Source organism: Medicago sativa, chromosome 4 (genome assembly GCF_051527215.1).
Source record: "Medicago sativa cultivar Bolivia chromosome 4, Bolivia_mono, whole genome shotgun sequence".
NCBI lineage: Eukaryota > Viridiplantae > Streptophyta > Magnoliopsida > Fabales > Fabaceae > Medicago > Medicago sativa.
In genome coordinates this window covers 67,782,329-67,798,323 of record NC_140752.1, presented here as the reverse complement: position 1 = coordinate 67,798,323, position 15,995 = coordinate 67,782,329, and the positions used below count along the sequence as shown (strand labels likewise).

At 30.6% G+C, this 15,995-nt stretch overlaps 1 protein-coding gene and 2 long non-coding RNA genes across 3 annotated transcripts; 2 read left to right on the top strand and 1 right to left on the bottom strand.

The window, feature by feature from the left end:
- Positions 1–383: 383 nt before the first annotated feature.
- On the top strand, positions 384–1,959 carry LOC146931046 (uncharacterized). The gene is made up of 2 exons (XR_015008362.1): positions 384–1,379; positions 1,807–1,959. It is a non-coding gene; the product is annotated as an uncharacterized LOC146931046 (long non-coding RNA).
- A 4,508-nt stretch (positions 1,960–6,467) lies between these two features.
- Positions 6,468–6,708, top strand: LOC146931045 (uncharacterized). The gene is made up of 2 exons (XR_015006585.1): positions 6,468–6,579; positions 6,620–6,708. It is a non-coding gene; the product is annotated as an uncharacterized LOC146931045 (long non-coding RNA).
- A 2,457-nt stretch (positions 6,709–9,165) lies between these two features.
- LOC146931044 (3-ketoacyl-CoA synthase 4-like) lies at positions 9,166–11,150 on the bottom strand. Its single transcript, XM_085702533.1, has one exon. It carries the CDS (start codon positions 10,965–10,967, stop codon positions 9,453–9,455), a length of 1,515 nt encoding a protein of 504 aa, XP_085558659.1. The 5' UTR covers positions 10,968–11,150; the 3' UTR covers positions 9,166–9,452.
- Positions 11,151–15,995: the final 4,845 nt, after the last annotated feature.

The window sequence follows — 15,995 nt, the reverse complement described above, 5'->3', positions numbered from 1 at the left end:
TAATCACATCTCATTAATTGCTCTTTAACCCTAAAAATATTTCCCTACTTATGTTAGAATTTAAATTTCAAATTTTGCATTGCTATTTTTTTTTTTTTTTGAGTAAGCATTGCTGTTTGTTATTTTCCCGGAAAATTCTACTATGGACACAAATATAAATAAATAGTGTTTAGGCACACATACATTAAAATATTTTTTTAATAACAAAAAACAAATTGATAATAAAGTGATTTAGTAGTTTGAGGAAAAGAGTTGTGATGTGTGTGTGACTAAACACTATACATTTATGTTTGTGTCCATGTAAGAATGTCTCTGTTTTCCCTATAATTCATGTGCATTTACCGAGGCATAGTTATAGCATTGTTAGTTGGAATGTGCTTTGCAATGCAAAACGTGAGTTCTGTCTTTTAGAATACCCATGCAAACCAATCAGTTTTAAAACGTTGGCTATTTCCAATGCATTTATATGTATATCTCTTTACCATCCCTTCCTGCCATATACCTGTAAGCCAGAAATTCAGTCTTCATCTTTTCCTTTCTCTTTCTCTCCTCATCTCCTCTGCAACTTCTTCTTCTTCTCTCTCTCTCTCTCTCTCTCTCTCTCTCTCTCTCTCTCTCTCTCTCTCTCTCTCTCTCTCTCTCTCTCTCTCTCTCTCCAGGTCAAACCAAAGAGAGTACAACTATTAAAAACAACATCAAAATCCATTTCATATATCTCTCTCTCTGCGATGTGCATCGCCGGAAACTTTGATTTTGATTTGATTTCAACTTTGCTTACAATCAGATACTTCCGTTTTTCTTTCTAATGCCCTTAATATTGCACAAATCGTTCTCCATATTGTTGCTTATAGTTTTCTTTTCTTTTTGATACTTTTATTCCGTTTTGCTTCCAATTCTATGGTTCTTATCTTTCCCTCCATTTATCTTTAAGTTGTGATTGAGACATTGAGTCAAGTGGTGGAATTTGATGGATAAATTTGTTAGAAATATTGTTTATGTTATTCAAAATAAGCACCAATCTATTATGTGACTTACAGTTTTTGTTTGCTGAATGCACGTCTCTTCTAAAATCACAATAGGAGATTTAGCTATTGATTTGCTGCCTTTGATTATGTTTTAGTTTGAGATATTGTTACCATGTTAAAAAAGAAGGCATTGATTTGTTGTTATGTAAATTTCAGTTTTTAATGAGCATGCCAAGTGGAATCCATGAAGGAAATAAGAAATCACTGCTCCTGTTTTGCTCTTTTATCTTTCTCGGTGACAATTTTTGCTCCCCACGTCACATCTAAGGATCCTGTATCTTAGGATGGTTTGTGATGGCATAGCCACTTTCTTGGTGATCCGACAATGAATTTAATAGAGGAAAGTAGTTCAATGTAAGTTTGATTGATCTTCTATTTGTGAGTCCTTCAATGTTATTTTATTCTATTAACTGATTCTGTCATAGATTATTTTCTTCTATTGATTGATTCATTGACACCACTTCAATATTTTTTTATCAATATTATTTTATCCCATAAACATCACAGTTACATAGTTTATTATCCCACGACATTGTCTAATGATTTTATTTTTCTCTTTGTAGCATATGCAATGTTATTTTCATTTTTTCTAAATCAAGATACGGTGTTTTATTATATTAGCTAAGTTGCCAAATTGTTTTATGTAACTATCTGCATTAATAAGAACATATTCTGCTTTTTGCACTGATAAAAACAAATAGTGCATAATCAAATAACATCTGCTTTAATAAAAATCTGCTTGCTAATATAAAATGTATTGTCTTTGATTTTGTTTTAGCAGGTCATAATGGGATGTTGTGCTTGAGAAATACTTAAGGCAATGAACTAATAGGGAGAAAGGAATTGGATCATTTAGACTATAAATACTTTTTAGCTCATTGATGCTGGATGTAAAGCTTGACACCTGCATATAATGTATATGTGTAATTTATCATTGTTGTTTTAGCATTGAGTGTATTCTTATGTTTTTTTTTTTTTAGGGATCTTAGGTTGTTAGTATAGATATTTTTGGAGTTTGTTATAGTGTTTCCTGCATAATAAAGATAATGTGCAAAAAAATTCTAATTTTGGAATTCATAAAGTATTATTTGTGGTTTTTGACTCTTTTATTTTCATATAACTTTGCTTTTGGAAATGAAAAAAAAATGTTCTTTTACTTTGTAGTATCTTCTCTATCGAAGGAAATAAATATAACTTAACAATCATATAGAAGAGAGACATTTCCCTAAAACAAAATTATATCAAAGAAAGGCAAAATATATCTGGCAATGTATGTGTTTTAACATTAATAATTGAAGATATTTTTTACCAATAAATATGATGAAGATACTACTATAACGTCAAATGTGGTCTATGAAGAAGCATTTCTTAATTTATGATTAAGTATGTTAATGTTAATACAATTGTATTCCACTTTTTATTTAACATCTAATTTTTTTCTTTTTTTACTTTGTACTTTTATTCCTTTTTATTACAATCAAACGCACGGGTTGGCAAAATAGGTCGATAAGACCTATTGATCTTTATTCTATGATATACATTTTTCTACGACAATATTTCATCTGAGATCAAAAATTACTTATTGATCTTTACTACAATCGATAGGACCCGTGCGGCGCACGGGTCGACAATCTAGTTCTTATTTATTAATTTTGTTAGGTCTGCAGCAATTTAACCTAATATTTTCCCGCTCATTTGCTGTATTAGGTTAAGTAATTTAACCTAACAAATTCCATCTAAAAAAATGCATCGCACCAATTTCATTCCTATCCTCTTGCCTTTTTTTTGTGCACTTATTTAATATGCATCACATCTATTTCATTCCTATCATGTTGGTTATATCCTTATTCGTATGTCAATCCCTTTACAATAAACATGTGCGGAGCACGGGTCAAATATGTAGATATGAATCAAAACAGGTTAAGTGTCAAGGGAAAACACCTGAAAAGTAAAAACTTATAGAAAAAGAAATACAAAAGTGCATGCCATTAAGAAAATATAGATAATAACAAAATAAATCTAAAAAAATTATAAGATTACTATCCAACGGTAGACCGTATATTATCTAACTCAACTACTCCTTAATCAATTCAATTGAATCAGAACAATCAGTTTAAGCAATCGAATGGTAACCTAAGAAGTTTCCCTCCATATGCTTGGGTGACATAAGTTTGTAATTTTTTTCTTAAAAAATCTTACTCGACTTCTTTCGTTTTTCTCCAATACAAAAATTCACTTCCGTTTAACGTTGGCTTATGTTCGTCAAGAAATTTGTAAGATATATATGATAGATTCTTCCTTGATTGATCAAATTTTTTTCAGACATAAATCAGAAATTGACCCTTAACCACACATGCTTAAAAAGTAAGACACAATTCTCTTATCATTTAAACTAATCCATTGTTGACACACCAATTCTATTGTTTAAGTCGCTTTCAAAAAGCTTCTCCATAATTAAATGCTATATTTGGATAATATCCATCAAATAAAAAAAATGTATCACGTCCAGACACTCTATTTTTAAGAATCATGTTCAGACACTTGTGAGGTGGTAATAAATAAAAATTAAATTAAGAAATAGGCCACTCAAAATTAATTGTTGTGTATATAACACTTCTAATATCAATATTTGTCAGTTAGCTATAATAAGCGCGGCACCGATCTAAATAATTATTTTAACCGTACAGAGCAACAATCCAATCCAAGAAGGTGCTAAGCATATTCTAAGCGGTACTTCTAATTCTTGAAAATTAATGGAAATTACTCTCTTTCTCCATCATTTTTACTAGTTACTTGTTTTGTAAGTTGCTAGCTGTAGAAAGATTCAAATAAAGGAATTGAAGGAACTTCTTGTTTGCTTTTAACTACAACCACAAGCAAATAAATAAGACAATACAATATTTATACCAGCTAAATGGGATGGTTAAAGTGCATGGCATATAATATATGATATTGTACGTGCAAGAAATTGCATTATAGTAGCCTATGTTGTTATTAATCTCTTTCGCGACGTTATTATCTTAAATAATTCCAAAAACAATACGTTTTTCAAAAAAACAAGGGAATTATGGTTTTAGGACATAAAAACAAATTTCTTTGATTTTTATTCCAACAAAATTTAAAATGATTGTTTTCTCATCCTATCATTATGAAACATTTGTTAGTTGACTATGTGTCCAATATTTATTTATTTTTTGAGTAATTATGTGTCCAATATAGAAGGTTACGTGGTGGTCATCTTATAACACTCACTTATCACTTATGTTTGCCGTGTTATATTAATTAATACATAATTACTTAGAACTTTTGCCGTGAACCTTGAAATTTATATTTTTTTAGTTTTTTTTTTTTTGACAAAATATTTTTTTAGTTAATCTCATGGACCTTGTAAGATTGGTCGTTTTAATTTTTTTGAATCTCCCTTTTGATAGAGTTTTAGATAAGTCTATGCTTCACATCAACGTCTCTCTCCATCATGAAATTAGGAATGTCAATTTACCTTGGCAAGTAGAGATTTCCATGGAGCTTTCCGATTAGGGTGAAGTTTGTGACAAGGAAAAAAAATTCACTCAATAGCATTTTGGGAATAGGGACAAATATCGTACCACTATCCCACATGGCCTCATCATCCATGCAAATATTACAAGAATACTCGTATATATCATTTTTTGTGTTCATGATTAGTTGAGTACTGCCAATATATATGTCTATTGTGTTACAAATACAAATTCTTTTAATAAAATTAGTTTAACATAAAAAAATATATCTTTTTATGTAAACTACTTTGCTTATTCGTTATTTCTTATAGCTTATGGGGACTTCGTAAGAATCAACAAAGATGGAGCAGAGATAAACATAAAAAATAAAAACTCATAGTGAAAAAATCCGAGACGAGCACTCCCCTTGCCTAATCATGTCAATTTCCACGGAAAGTGGAGATTCTTGTTGAAGATGAGGGTGTTTGCGATGTACTTTCAATCGGTTACGAGGTAAAAAAAAATCAATTGAACTAAAATTTTTAGTATTTGCGGTTCGGTTAAATTTGAATGACCTCTACTAAAAAAATTTGATCTGAGTCAAATTTATGTTGTTCACTTTGAATCAGATTTTAGATACAAAATTAATAAAGACAAGGTAAATCATAAGTTTGATACAAAAGATAACATAAAATATACTAAAAATTAACAATTAAGAATAAAAATAGTCAATTGTGTTATATACATATGAAAAAGCATAAAAATGAATTAAATTTAACCGATAAGTATTATTAAAAAAATTGGAAAATAACAAATATGCAATATATTATACTTATACACACACATATGCGGTTCACTTTAGATTGGTTCGATTTTGAAAGAAAAAAACCAAAATCCAATTCGATATGTGTGGTCGTTATAAAAATTCATCAAAACACAAGCAATAAATTTCGTTTTGAGCAGTTTTCATCTTTTTTAAATCGGTTTGTATGTAAAAATCCTAATGGAAACTATCTATTTAGTGCATGTTTGGTTTTACGTTGAGAGGCTGGAAACGCACGTCCATGTGGCTAAACGCAATTCCAGAAGCTTGTAAAGATGTTTGGGTATCAATTGTTAAACGTAATTCAAACGATTGGAATTGATTTTAGTTGAAGCGTCATTTAATTCCTAGCTTTTGTGTTTGAGAGAAATCAATTCTCTGAAAAATCAATATGCTTTATAAGCATTACCCTTTCAAATAGTTATATAAAATATAAATAAAATCTAATTTCATATACATATTAATATCCGTTTTGGTAATTACACATTCAAAATCAATTTTAATCTAAACTATCCAAACAACATAAGCATATAAGAATCACTTTTATGTAGATGTATCGAAACATAAATCAATTTACATTCAACTCACTTTTAATTAAAATCAATCGTAACTATTTTTTCCCAGTAGCATCTTGCTCACCAGGATTTTGGAACTAACTCCTTGGATACTTGGTATCATACTCCAAGGATGGTGAGTTGGAAACTTGGGCTGAGGACACCATGATTCTCAATGTTGATGGAGGCGTGTTGACAAATCCAAGAAATGCATGTTATGGTGGTCTAATTCGTAAGCACGGTGGAAGTTTTCAACTTGGTTTCTTTGGTAGTGTAGGGATCTCAAATATCCTACATGCTGAAATTCAAGCAATATTGACCGGTGTAAAGTTGTGTAGGGATCTCAAATATCCTATATGCTACTCGAATTCTCTTCACGTAGTACAGTTGGTAAGGAAAGAGACTACAAAGTTCCACCGTTATGCAAATCTCTTAGAACTCATTGTGCTGATATTCTTGCTAAGATGGGAGCTAACAATTCAGATCATCTTATTACTTTCAATGAACCTCCTCATTGTTCAGCATCAGTTTTACTATGTGATGCCTTATGCATGTCCTTTTCAAGGAATTTATTTTCGTTTTTTCTTCCTTTTTCTTTTCCTTTTTCTCATGTAACAAAACAAAAACAAAAAAGTTAATTCTTTCAAAATCAATTATCTTCCTTGTGAAACCAAACACATACTTAGCGTCTTCTTGTGTAGGTAAAGATTTTGTCATTTACACAAGCGTCTTCTTGTGTAGGTAAAGATTTTGTCATTTACACAAGGATGGGAAAAATTCATGAAGACGCTTCAAGGACGAGAATGGAGATCATACCCTCCACCCATTTGCAGTGGCGGAGCCAGACAAAAAAGTTTGGGGTGGCCGCCATCAAAATAAACTAATATATATAAATTATATTGCATACAACACATTTAAGTTGTAATAAACCAAAAATTGATCATTCAAAATTTAAACTACTTAATATATAAAGTCGATCATTAAATACTTAAATGACACTTTACGATTTTTGGATGACTTGAAATCATCAATAATTGACTTGAAACTAATACATTCACTAGTTTCCCTTTCAATATAAACTGACGTGATATCTGCTAGAAACCCAAGTCTCATCTTGTGTCTCAATTTAACAATATATAATGAACAATAATGATTGAAATTGGCAAAGGAAGCAAAGTTAAGTGTACTAGACAAAAAAATAGGTTTATTAAAGTATCATTTACAATTCTGCCAAATTAATTTTGCCAAATTCCAAGGTATAAAAAAGTTATATTTTTTTAAGATGGGGTGGCCAAGGCTCCCCCTTGCCACCCCCTAGTTCCGCCACTGCCCATTTGAGTCCTTGTTGTGCGCAACATGATTATCAAATTATATACTCTTAACTATTGTTGTTTGGTCTTACTTGGACAAAAAGAATTAAATTTTTTAATGAACGAAATTATATATCCATCAACGGTCAATAAAGTTGGAAGCTTTGAAACGCTCCTAAACAGTTACATTAATCATAGCACACAGATTCAATATTATCTTGGATTTGACCAAAATATAAAGCACACACTAGCTTAGACGACCAACAAATGTAGGCACAAATGACAAACAAAAAAGGTACACCCCATTTGGTATGGCATAAAAGCATACACTATAAACAAATACACTATAAACAGTGGCGGAGCCACGTATATGTCTTTGTGGGCTTGTGCCCCCACTATATTTTCCATAGCATCATATATATATACACTAAATATTACATTACATATATATCTTCATGAATATTACTATTACATTCCATAGCATCATATATATACACTAAATTTTCCACGTATATGTTTTCATGCATACTACATTACATACACATGCACTACTAATAGAAATATTATTTACTTCTTTATTCATTTATTACATTTACTTAAAAAAAGTTTTATCAACATTTTCTACAGAAGTTATGGAAACAAAAACGTTTGGCTCTGCATCTCTCAACATCTTTTATGTTGGTTTTATTTTTCTTAATAATTAATATATGATAATATGTAATTATATATTATGAAAAAACTTAAGAGGTTTCGAATCAAAATAAGTTATCAATCTTTCTATTAAAATTACAAAACAAACTTTATTTTTTATTAGTCATTTTCATTTTTAAATGTGTCTTTAGTTAGTTAATTTAATTTTTAAATATATTTTTCACTAATCAATTTGGTATATACAATGAATAACAAAACAAGTTGAAGAGGTGTTCACAGTTTTGATAAATTTCAAATATTTTAGTGAAAACACATCACACATTTAGAGACTAAAATGATTACTCCAAATTGACATCGACCTATAAATTAGTGTTGTACATCAACGTCTAAACTATATAAGATGACCCTACTAAAAATTAGAATAGGGTTTCTAAATTATTTAAGGTGACTTTACTACATATTTATATATACATTGCCTCCACAATTCAAAATTTCTGGCTCCGCCACTGACCGTAAAAAAACACTTCGTGTGGTAGAACGCACAAAGTGCTGCTACACAGCATAGAAATGAATATATCACTTTTTTAGAAAAGGTGCTTGCAAATGCAAAGGCTGGCCATGTGCTTTTGTCATGCAGTATCTAACGCAAAAATGCATCTGCAATATGCGTAGTTAACACGTGGGAATAAGATACTTTGTTACAACTTTCTCCATCAACTTCTAAATAATTGGAAAAAAGATATGATGATTCTTCAATGAATGAATTGGCGTTACTATTCTTTCAGACTTTTTTCTTATCCCCATAATATTGTGCATCTTTATGCGTTGTTAAAGTTCCAACAAAGTTCTGTTTTCCAATGAAACTGCAAAGGAATCCTCTACATCGCCAATATTTGTGCGTCCGATGTTTGACATGTATCAATGTTCAACGCCAATACATGTAATTTTATTCAATTAATTCATCTTTTTAAATTATTATTGGCAATGACGTGTCAGTGTTGTGTTATGTTATGGGTTTGTGTCTGTACTTCGTAGAACCAAACTAAAACATTTTCATTACTCCGTCTCTAAATTATTGTCGTTTAAGGTTTGTGCACGGTTATTAAGGAAATGATTGATTGTGTTGATTTCAATGGTAAAATTAATATCATTTACTAAAATACCCTTATTAATTGTAGTTAGTGGAGTAGTTAAGTTTGATGAAATTCAATAAATAAGGGTATAATAATGGAAAAAAATAATAAATGCTGCATTGGTATTCTAAAGTGACAATTATTTTGAGAAAAAGAAAAAATGCTAAAGAGACTATTATTGTGAGACGGAGGGTAATCAATTAGATAATGTGCTCCTTCTATATATGCATAGTAGTTTGAATGAACAAATACTCAATCATAATGACACTACTCTGCATAAATAATTAATTACCCAATATAATGGTTGAATAACTAGAACTCAAGCAATCTAGTTTGGACCTAGTAACACTGACTTCTAAAGCAGACAACATCACTGACCCAACAATAAATTTGTAAACAAATAAAGATCATAAATGTGCAAGACCCTTCTCTAATATTTGATTGACTCATATACTAGAAGAACTATCAAATCAAATCAAACTACGAAACAATCTCAACTGGGTACCTATCAATGCAATCTTCCCATGGACTCATAGGTGAAGCTTTCACGTGTTTCATAGCCTGCCACACAGCACTGTTACACTTGAAACCACTTCCAAATGCAATCTGCCAAATTCTGTTTCCCTTTCTCATTCTCCCTTTAGCTTCAATGTAAGCCAACTCATACCAAATTGAACTTGAAGAAGTGTTGCCAAATCTATGCAAAGTCATTCTAGATGCCTCAACATGATAAGGCATAAGCTGCAAATTCTTCTCAAGCTCATCAATCACAGCTCTTCCACCAGCATGAATACAAAAATGTTCAAAAGCAAGCTTAAAATCAGGTATATAAGGCTTAGTTTTTGCATTAAACCATTTCTTAATAACCAAAGTAGTAAAAAACAAAAGCTGCTCACTAACAGGCAAAACAAGAGGACCCAAAGTTGTTATATTCGTCTTAAGAGCACCACCAGCAATAGCCATAAGATCTTTAGACAAAGACACACCAGTTTTCCCAACATCATCTTGTTCTTGATACACACACTTAAATGCTTTTTCATCAGCACCTTTATGAGTCCTCACAACATGAACAAGCTTATACTTAGCCCTTCTTCTATCACAACCTTTATTCGAAAGCAGAACCGCGGCACCACCAACGCGAAACAAACAATTCGGAATCAACATAGATTTCTTATTACCAAAATACCAATTTTGTGTAATATTCTCAGTACTAACAACAACGGCATAAGTATTCCTATGAACCTGAAGCATGTCTTTAGCAAGATCAATAGCTATAACACCAGCACTACAACCCATACCACCTAAATTAAAACTCCTTATATTACCCCTTAATTTATATTTGTTAACAATCATAGCTGAAAGTGATGGTGTTGGATTAAACAAACTACAATTAACAACAAGTATACCAATATCTTTAGGCTTAATCTTTGTATTAGCAAAAAGATTATCAAGAGCACCATACATAACCTGTTCAGCTTCTTCTCTAGCTGAAGCCATACACGGAGTTGGTGGAATCGTATGCATAGCTTCAGGTAAATAAGTCTCTTCACCAAGACCAGAACGTTCAAGAATCTTACGCTGAAACTCCAAAGACGATTCATCGAAATCTCCTTTGAGTTTGGAGTGTTGAATGAATTTGGTAAACTTAACAGCGAGATTTGAAGGTGGTTTGTAACAAGAGAAATCGACGAGGTAAATGGATCTGGGTCGGGTCATGATGTAAACGGTGGATCCGAAAACGAGAATAGCGGAACATGTGATGACGCTAACGAGATTGTATTTGAGGTGAAGCCAGAGTTGGTGGATTTCGTTTGGGTTCATTTGGGAAACTTGGATTATGATTACGGACATAAGAGGGATTAAACAAAGTGTTAAAAGATGTGTGATTAGGTAATGGTAACCTAGTTTCACGTATTTGAGATTTACACTTTGGAGAAAATCTGGTAATCTTCGATTTGTGTGGATCTGAACACGTTCTTGTTGATTCGTACTCATGATGATAAAATGACTCTGACTGTGTTACAGACAGAAAGTCATAAACATAAACACACACTTTTTTTTTGTTCTGTTTTTTTTTTTTTTAGAATGGATGAGTTTGGTGTGAGTGCATGGTTTTTTATGGGGGAGAAAGTGGTAAAGAGGGCGGTGATGGCTGCTGAGGAAATTAATGAAAGGTACAAATATTGAATGGGGGAAGGAATGGGGAGTAATTAAAAATGGATTAGGGAAGAGAGGTAGCGGTCAAACCACGGAAACACGCATATTTTTAATTAGTTGTCCAGAAAATTATGGGTCTATTTATTGGTATTTAAAATGGGTATGAATTATTCTCAATTCTCAAGTAAAAGAATTTGCTGTTAGAGAAAGTTTAGGATGTGGAGATGGTGTTTTAAACATGTAAGAAAACCTTTTTTTTTTTTGTACTTAAAAAAATTTAAATTTTTTCAAATGTTTCGTCTAAAAAAAATTCATTATCTACTAGAATTCAATCACTTCGTTGATGGAAAAAAGCTTAAGACACGTAATGTATTTAGAAATTTTCTACATTTAATTCTTTTTTTTTAGCTTCGGCCCACTTCTTTAAGAAAATTTCGAACATTTCGTCTAAAAAGAATTCATTATCTACTAGAATTCAATCACTTCGTTGATGGAAAAAAGTTTTAAGACTCGTAATGTATTTAGAAATTTTCTACATTTAATTCTTTTTTTTAGCTTCGGCCCGCTTGATGAATTAAATTTGAATTTTTAACTTTTTAACGCTTAAAAATTCGTATTTAATTCATATCTCGTTAAAAAATTCAAACTTTTGGTAGAAGAAATTGATATAGTATTATAAATATCTGTATAAAAATTCAATCAAAAATGTGAAGTATACACATGATTTGATTTAGAAACAAGAATCATAAGTGATGGTAGAAAAAAATTTAGGGACCAAAGATTGATGAAATTTTTTTATAGAAAATAAAACTTGAAATTTAAAAAATTTATAAGGAAAAAAAACATATTTAACCCAAATATTTATTGTGAGGAGGTGAGTCCAAACCAAATAAAACATTAAGGTACAAAGAGTATTTATTTTATTTTTTTGCTACAAAAAAGAGGGCAGAGCCCGGTAAGAGTATTTATATGGGTCATGTTAACTTGTGCCCTTATGGCACAAGTTAAGGAACTTAAAAAGGAAATTAAAAATAAATTTTATATTGAAAGTATAACTTTTGCAACTTTTAAGACATTAAATACACACGTTTAAAAAAAAACTTTCTACATTTGTCTTCTTAACTTATGTCCCAAGGGCACAAGTTAACATTTTCTTATTTATATTTACATTAAGTGTATTAGTAGCTCGAATCTAAGATTTCTTAAATTTGAAACTTATAATTTTTTACTACTAGACCAATCTCTTGAAATTTATTAACCGATATTTTGTTACCACTCAAAACAAATCATAAATTCCTTAAAAAAAACAAAATAATAATTTTCTTTGATTCTTTAAATAAATAAATATTTTCTTTGATATACTTCCAGAAGAGTAGTTAGCAAAAGGGAAGGCTAGGGGTTAAAAAAATGAAGGCCAAAAACATAGAAGCGGAGGACACAATGTCATCGCCTCATTGGTGAGGATTCTGCGTCTTTGACGATCTATCTGACACTGAGCTGTGCTTGTCCTCTGTACTTTTTTTACCTGATTTATTTTTGTGAGTAATAAATGTTATAATAGCTTTGGTCCATTCCCCTCAAAACTAGCTTTGGTCCATTCATTATCATTGATAATAGGGGTAATATTTAGGGAAAATTACACGGCCCTTCTCTAAAGTTTATTAAATGACACTTACACTTTTTCTAATTTTTAATAAAAAGGAGAGGTACTGGTTAACAAAAACTAATATAAAAATTTTAAGCTGGAAAAAAAAATTAATTTTTACGTTTTCACCTAAGGTCTAAGACCATCTCCATTGGAAGAGTCTTAACTATTTAAGACTCGGTACCTATTAGGTACCTCTAATGGGAAGAATCTTTTTCAAAGACTTATAAGACCAGAGGTCTTACTTAAGACCCCACTTTTAAGCGGGACCCACACTATTTTAATATTAAAAAATTAAAATATAATGATATAAAGTTATTGATAGTTGATTAGTGAGTCTCATTTAAGAACTTTGTGTGAGATCTAGGTTGGAGTGGTTGAACGCTTATTAGGTACTACTATTAAAAAATTATAAATTAGTGATGTGTACACGTGAGACCCATTTAAGAACCCAAAAATGGGTGTCTCCATTGTGGATGCTCTAAGGCAAGAGTTACATCACCCATGGATTGAGATTGCCTGCTGTTAAAGGCACGTTGTTTTGTTGCAGTTTTGCATCTCAACCATTGATTATAGATCGTATAGTTTAAATTAATTCAGTTGTTAAATCATTATAAATAATCTCAACCACACAATCCAGATCAAACGGTCTTGAACTGTTACAGCGTTCTGCTGTAACAGCAGGAAATCCATATCCCATAACCCATTTTAAAATTCACATTAACCTCTAAGTTTTTATCAAATAGACAAGCACTTTTCTTTTTTATTAACACAATTAACTTTTTTTCTTCTAGTGAATTTTCCATTAATATTTAATGGAAAATTTTAAGCGCAGCACGGATCTAAACACCTTCACGATTTTTTTTTGGCGGTGGCCGGGTTCGAACCCCGGACCTTACATATATTATGCATCGTCCAAACCAATTGAGCTATGCTCACGCGGACAAACACCTTCACGATTTCACCGAACCAAGAAGGTGCTAAGAGATGGACAAGCATTTTAACCACTAAGCACTGAGCACTTCTGATTCTTGAAAATTAATGGAAAGTACTCTCTCTTTCCATCATTTTCACTAGTTACTTGTTTTGTAAGTTGTTAGCTGTAGAAAGACTTAAATAAAGGAATTGAAGGAGCTCCATGTTTGCTTCTAATTAACTATACCTACAAATCTACAATCAAATAAATAAGGCCATACAATATTTATACCAGGTATTTATACAAGGTATGGGTGATGATGGTTAAACTGCGTAGTATAAATATATGGTACTATCTTTTTTGATATTTAAATATATGGTACTATCTATTTAACGTGTGTGATGCATGTGTTTTATTAAAAAAACGCTTAAATAATATAAATTTTTCGTATAATGTGCTCATTGTTTGATTTCAACATAGACTACGAAAAATCCTGAATATTATTTATTCATGAAATTAAAAAATTCCTCTAAAGTAACTTGTACAACGACACCTTATACTTAAAATAAAAACTATATAGATTTGACTTCATAATAAAAAAACTAACAACACTTACACAACAAATTAAAAAATTCAATCTTGATACAATCCACACTATTATAAATTTTAATTTAATTACACTCAATTTTGTTTGATACAATCCAAACTATTATAAATTTAAATTTAATTGCACTCAATTTTGTTTTAAAAGGAAAATAATTCATTAATTTTATTTAATAGGAAAAGGCATATTAAATATTTAAAACATGAAATATATTTAGTAGAATTTAAATTATCAGTGTCAAATGGATACACGTAGAAAAATCCAATTTATAGTGCGAAAAGTGTTTATTCATGCCCGTGTGAAAGCTATGAAAAATTTAAAATATGCGTAAAACTGTCTCTTATCTTGTAACCAGAAGAAAACCTATCTTCATTGTAGAAAGACATTTAAATGGCTTAAAACACAGTCGCCTAACTCTTCTAAACAATATGATGCGTAATTGTTTTTTGTCTCACAATGATCGATCATAAAATAATTAAAACATAAATGAAAATATATGATATTCCGAGTTTATATAACAATTATCGAGAGAGATATCAATACGAGACATGGTGAAACATCGAAAGAGATATCAATACGAGACATGGTGAAACATTGAGATTGAGTGAAATTGTCAAATGTGAAAGAATCAGTAGAAAATTAATGTGGGATAAGTTATGGTTATAAAGGGTGAGAGCGAATTCAAAAAATGAAGCTTTACATTTTTTTTTCTTTCTATTTTGTAGGTTATATTTAAAGGAATTAACAATAATAATGGTGTAAGAAATTATGGAATGTTTTAATAGTTTGTTAGATGCCTTGTTCAAAAAAATAGTTTGTTAGATGCATAGACCGTTACTATTAGATTCTTGTCTAGTGCATTGCATACTTAAGTAAAAAATAGATATGAGAAGTCTATACGTTTTCATTTTATATAATGTGAGAAAAATGTTTATCTAACCAATTTTCTATTTAACTTGCAAAGGCAATATTTTATTTTATTTTATTTTATTTTTATTTTCTTTACATAAAAGAAAAACAATAAATCGTATCATATGAAATCAATTTACCAATTTGTATTAGTATTATTTTTGTGATAATTTGTATTAGTGTACATAGACATTGAATGCATCGGTTTTTCTCATAGGAATTGTATAATATAATTAGACATTTATTAAATTGATACAGTAGAAAGTTGCAAGGTTCTAAGAGAGGTTGGATGTTAATTGAGATAGTAGAGAGTTGCAGTATGTTAAGAGAGGGGAGAGATTTGTATAGGGTCACATCAACGCACCTAAGAACAAACGAAGGTTCGATTACAAATAGATAGATAGAGATAGATATATCGTACATGCAAGAAATTGCATAATATAGTAGCCTATATGTCATTAATCTCTTGAGAAATGCGAGCAACGCACATTTTAACACACAATTTTCAACGCACTATATTTGATTGGTTAAAATTCACATGGAACCCATTAAATTTATATGGGATCCACATGATTTGGTGAGACTCATGTGAATTTTAACCAATCAAAGAAAGCGTGTTAAAAAATGTGTGTGGCTAACATTTCTCTAATCTCTTTTGCAACGCTATCTTAAATAATTCCAAAAACAAGAAGTTTCTCCACAAAAATAAGGGATTTGGTTTTAGGACTTACAAACAATTTTTTTTATTATTTTTAATCCAACAAAATTTAAAATGATTGTTTTCTCATCCTA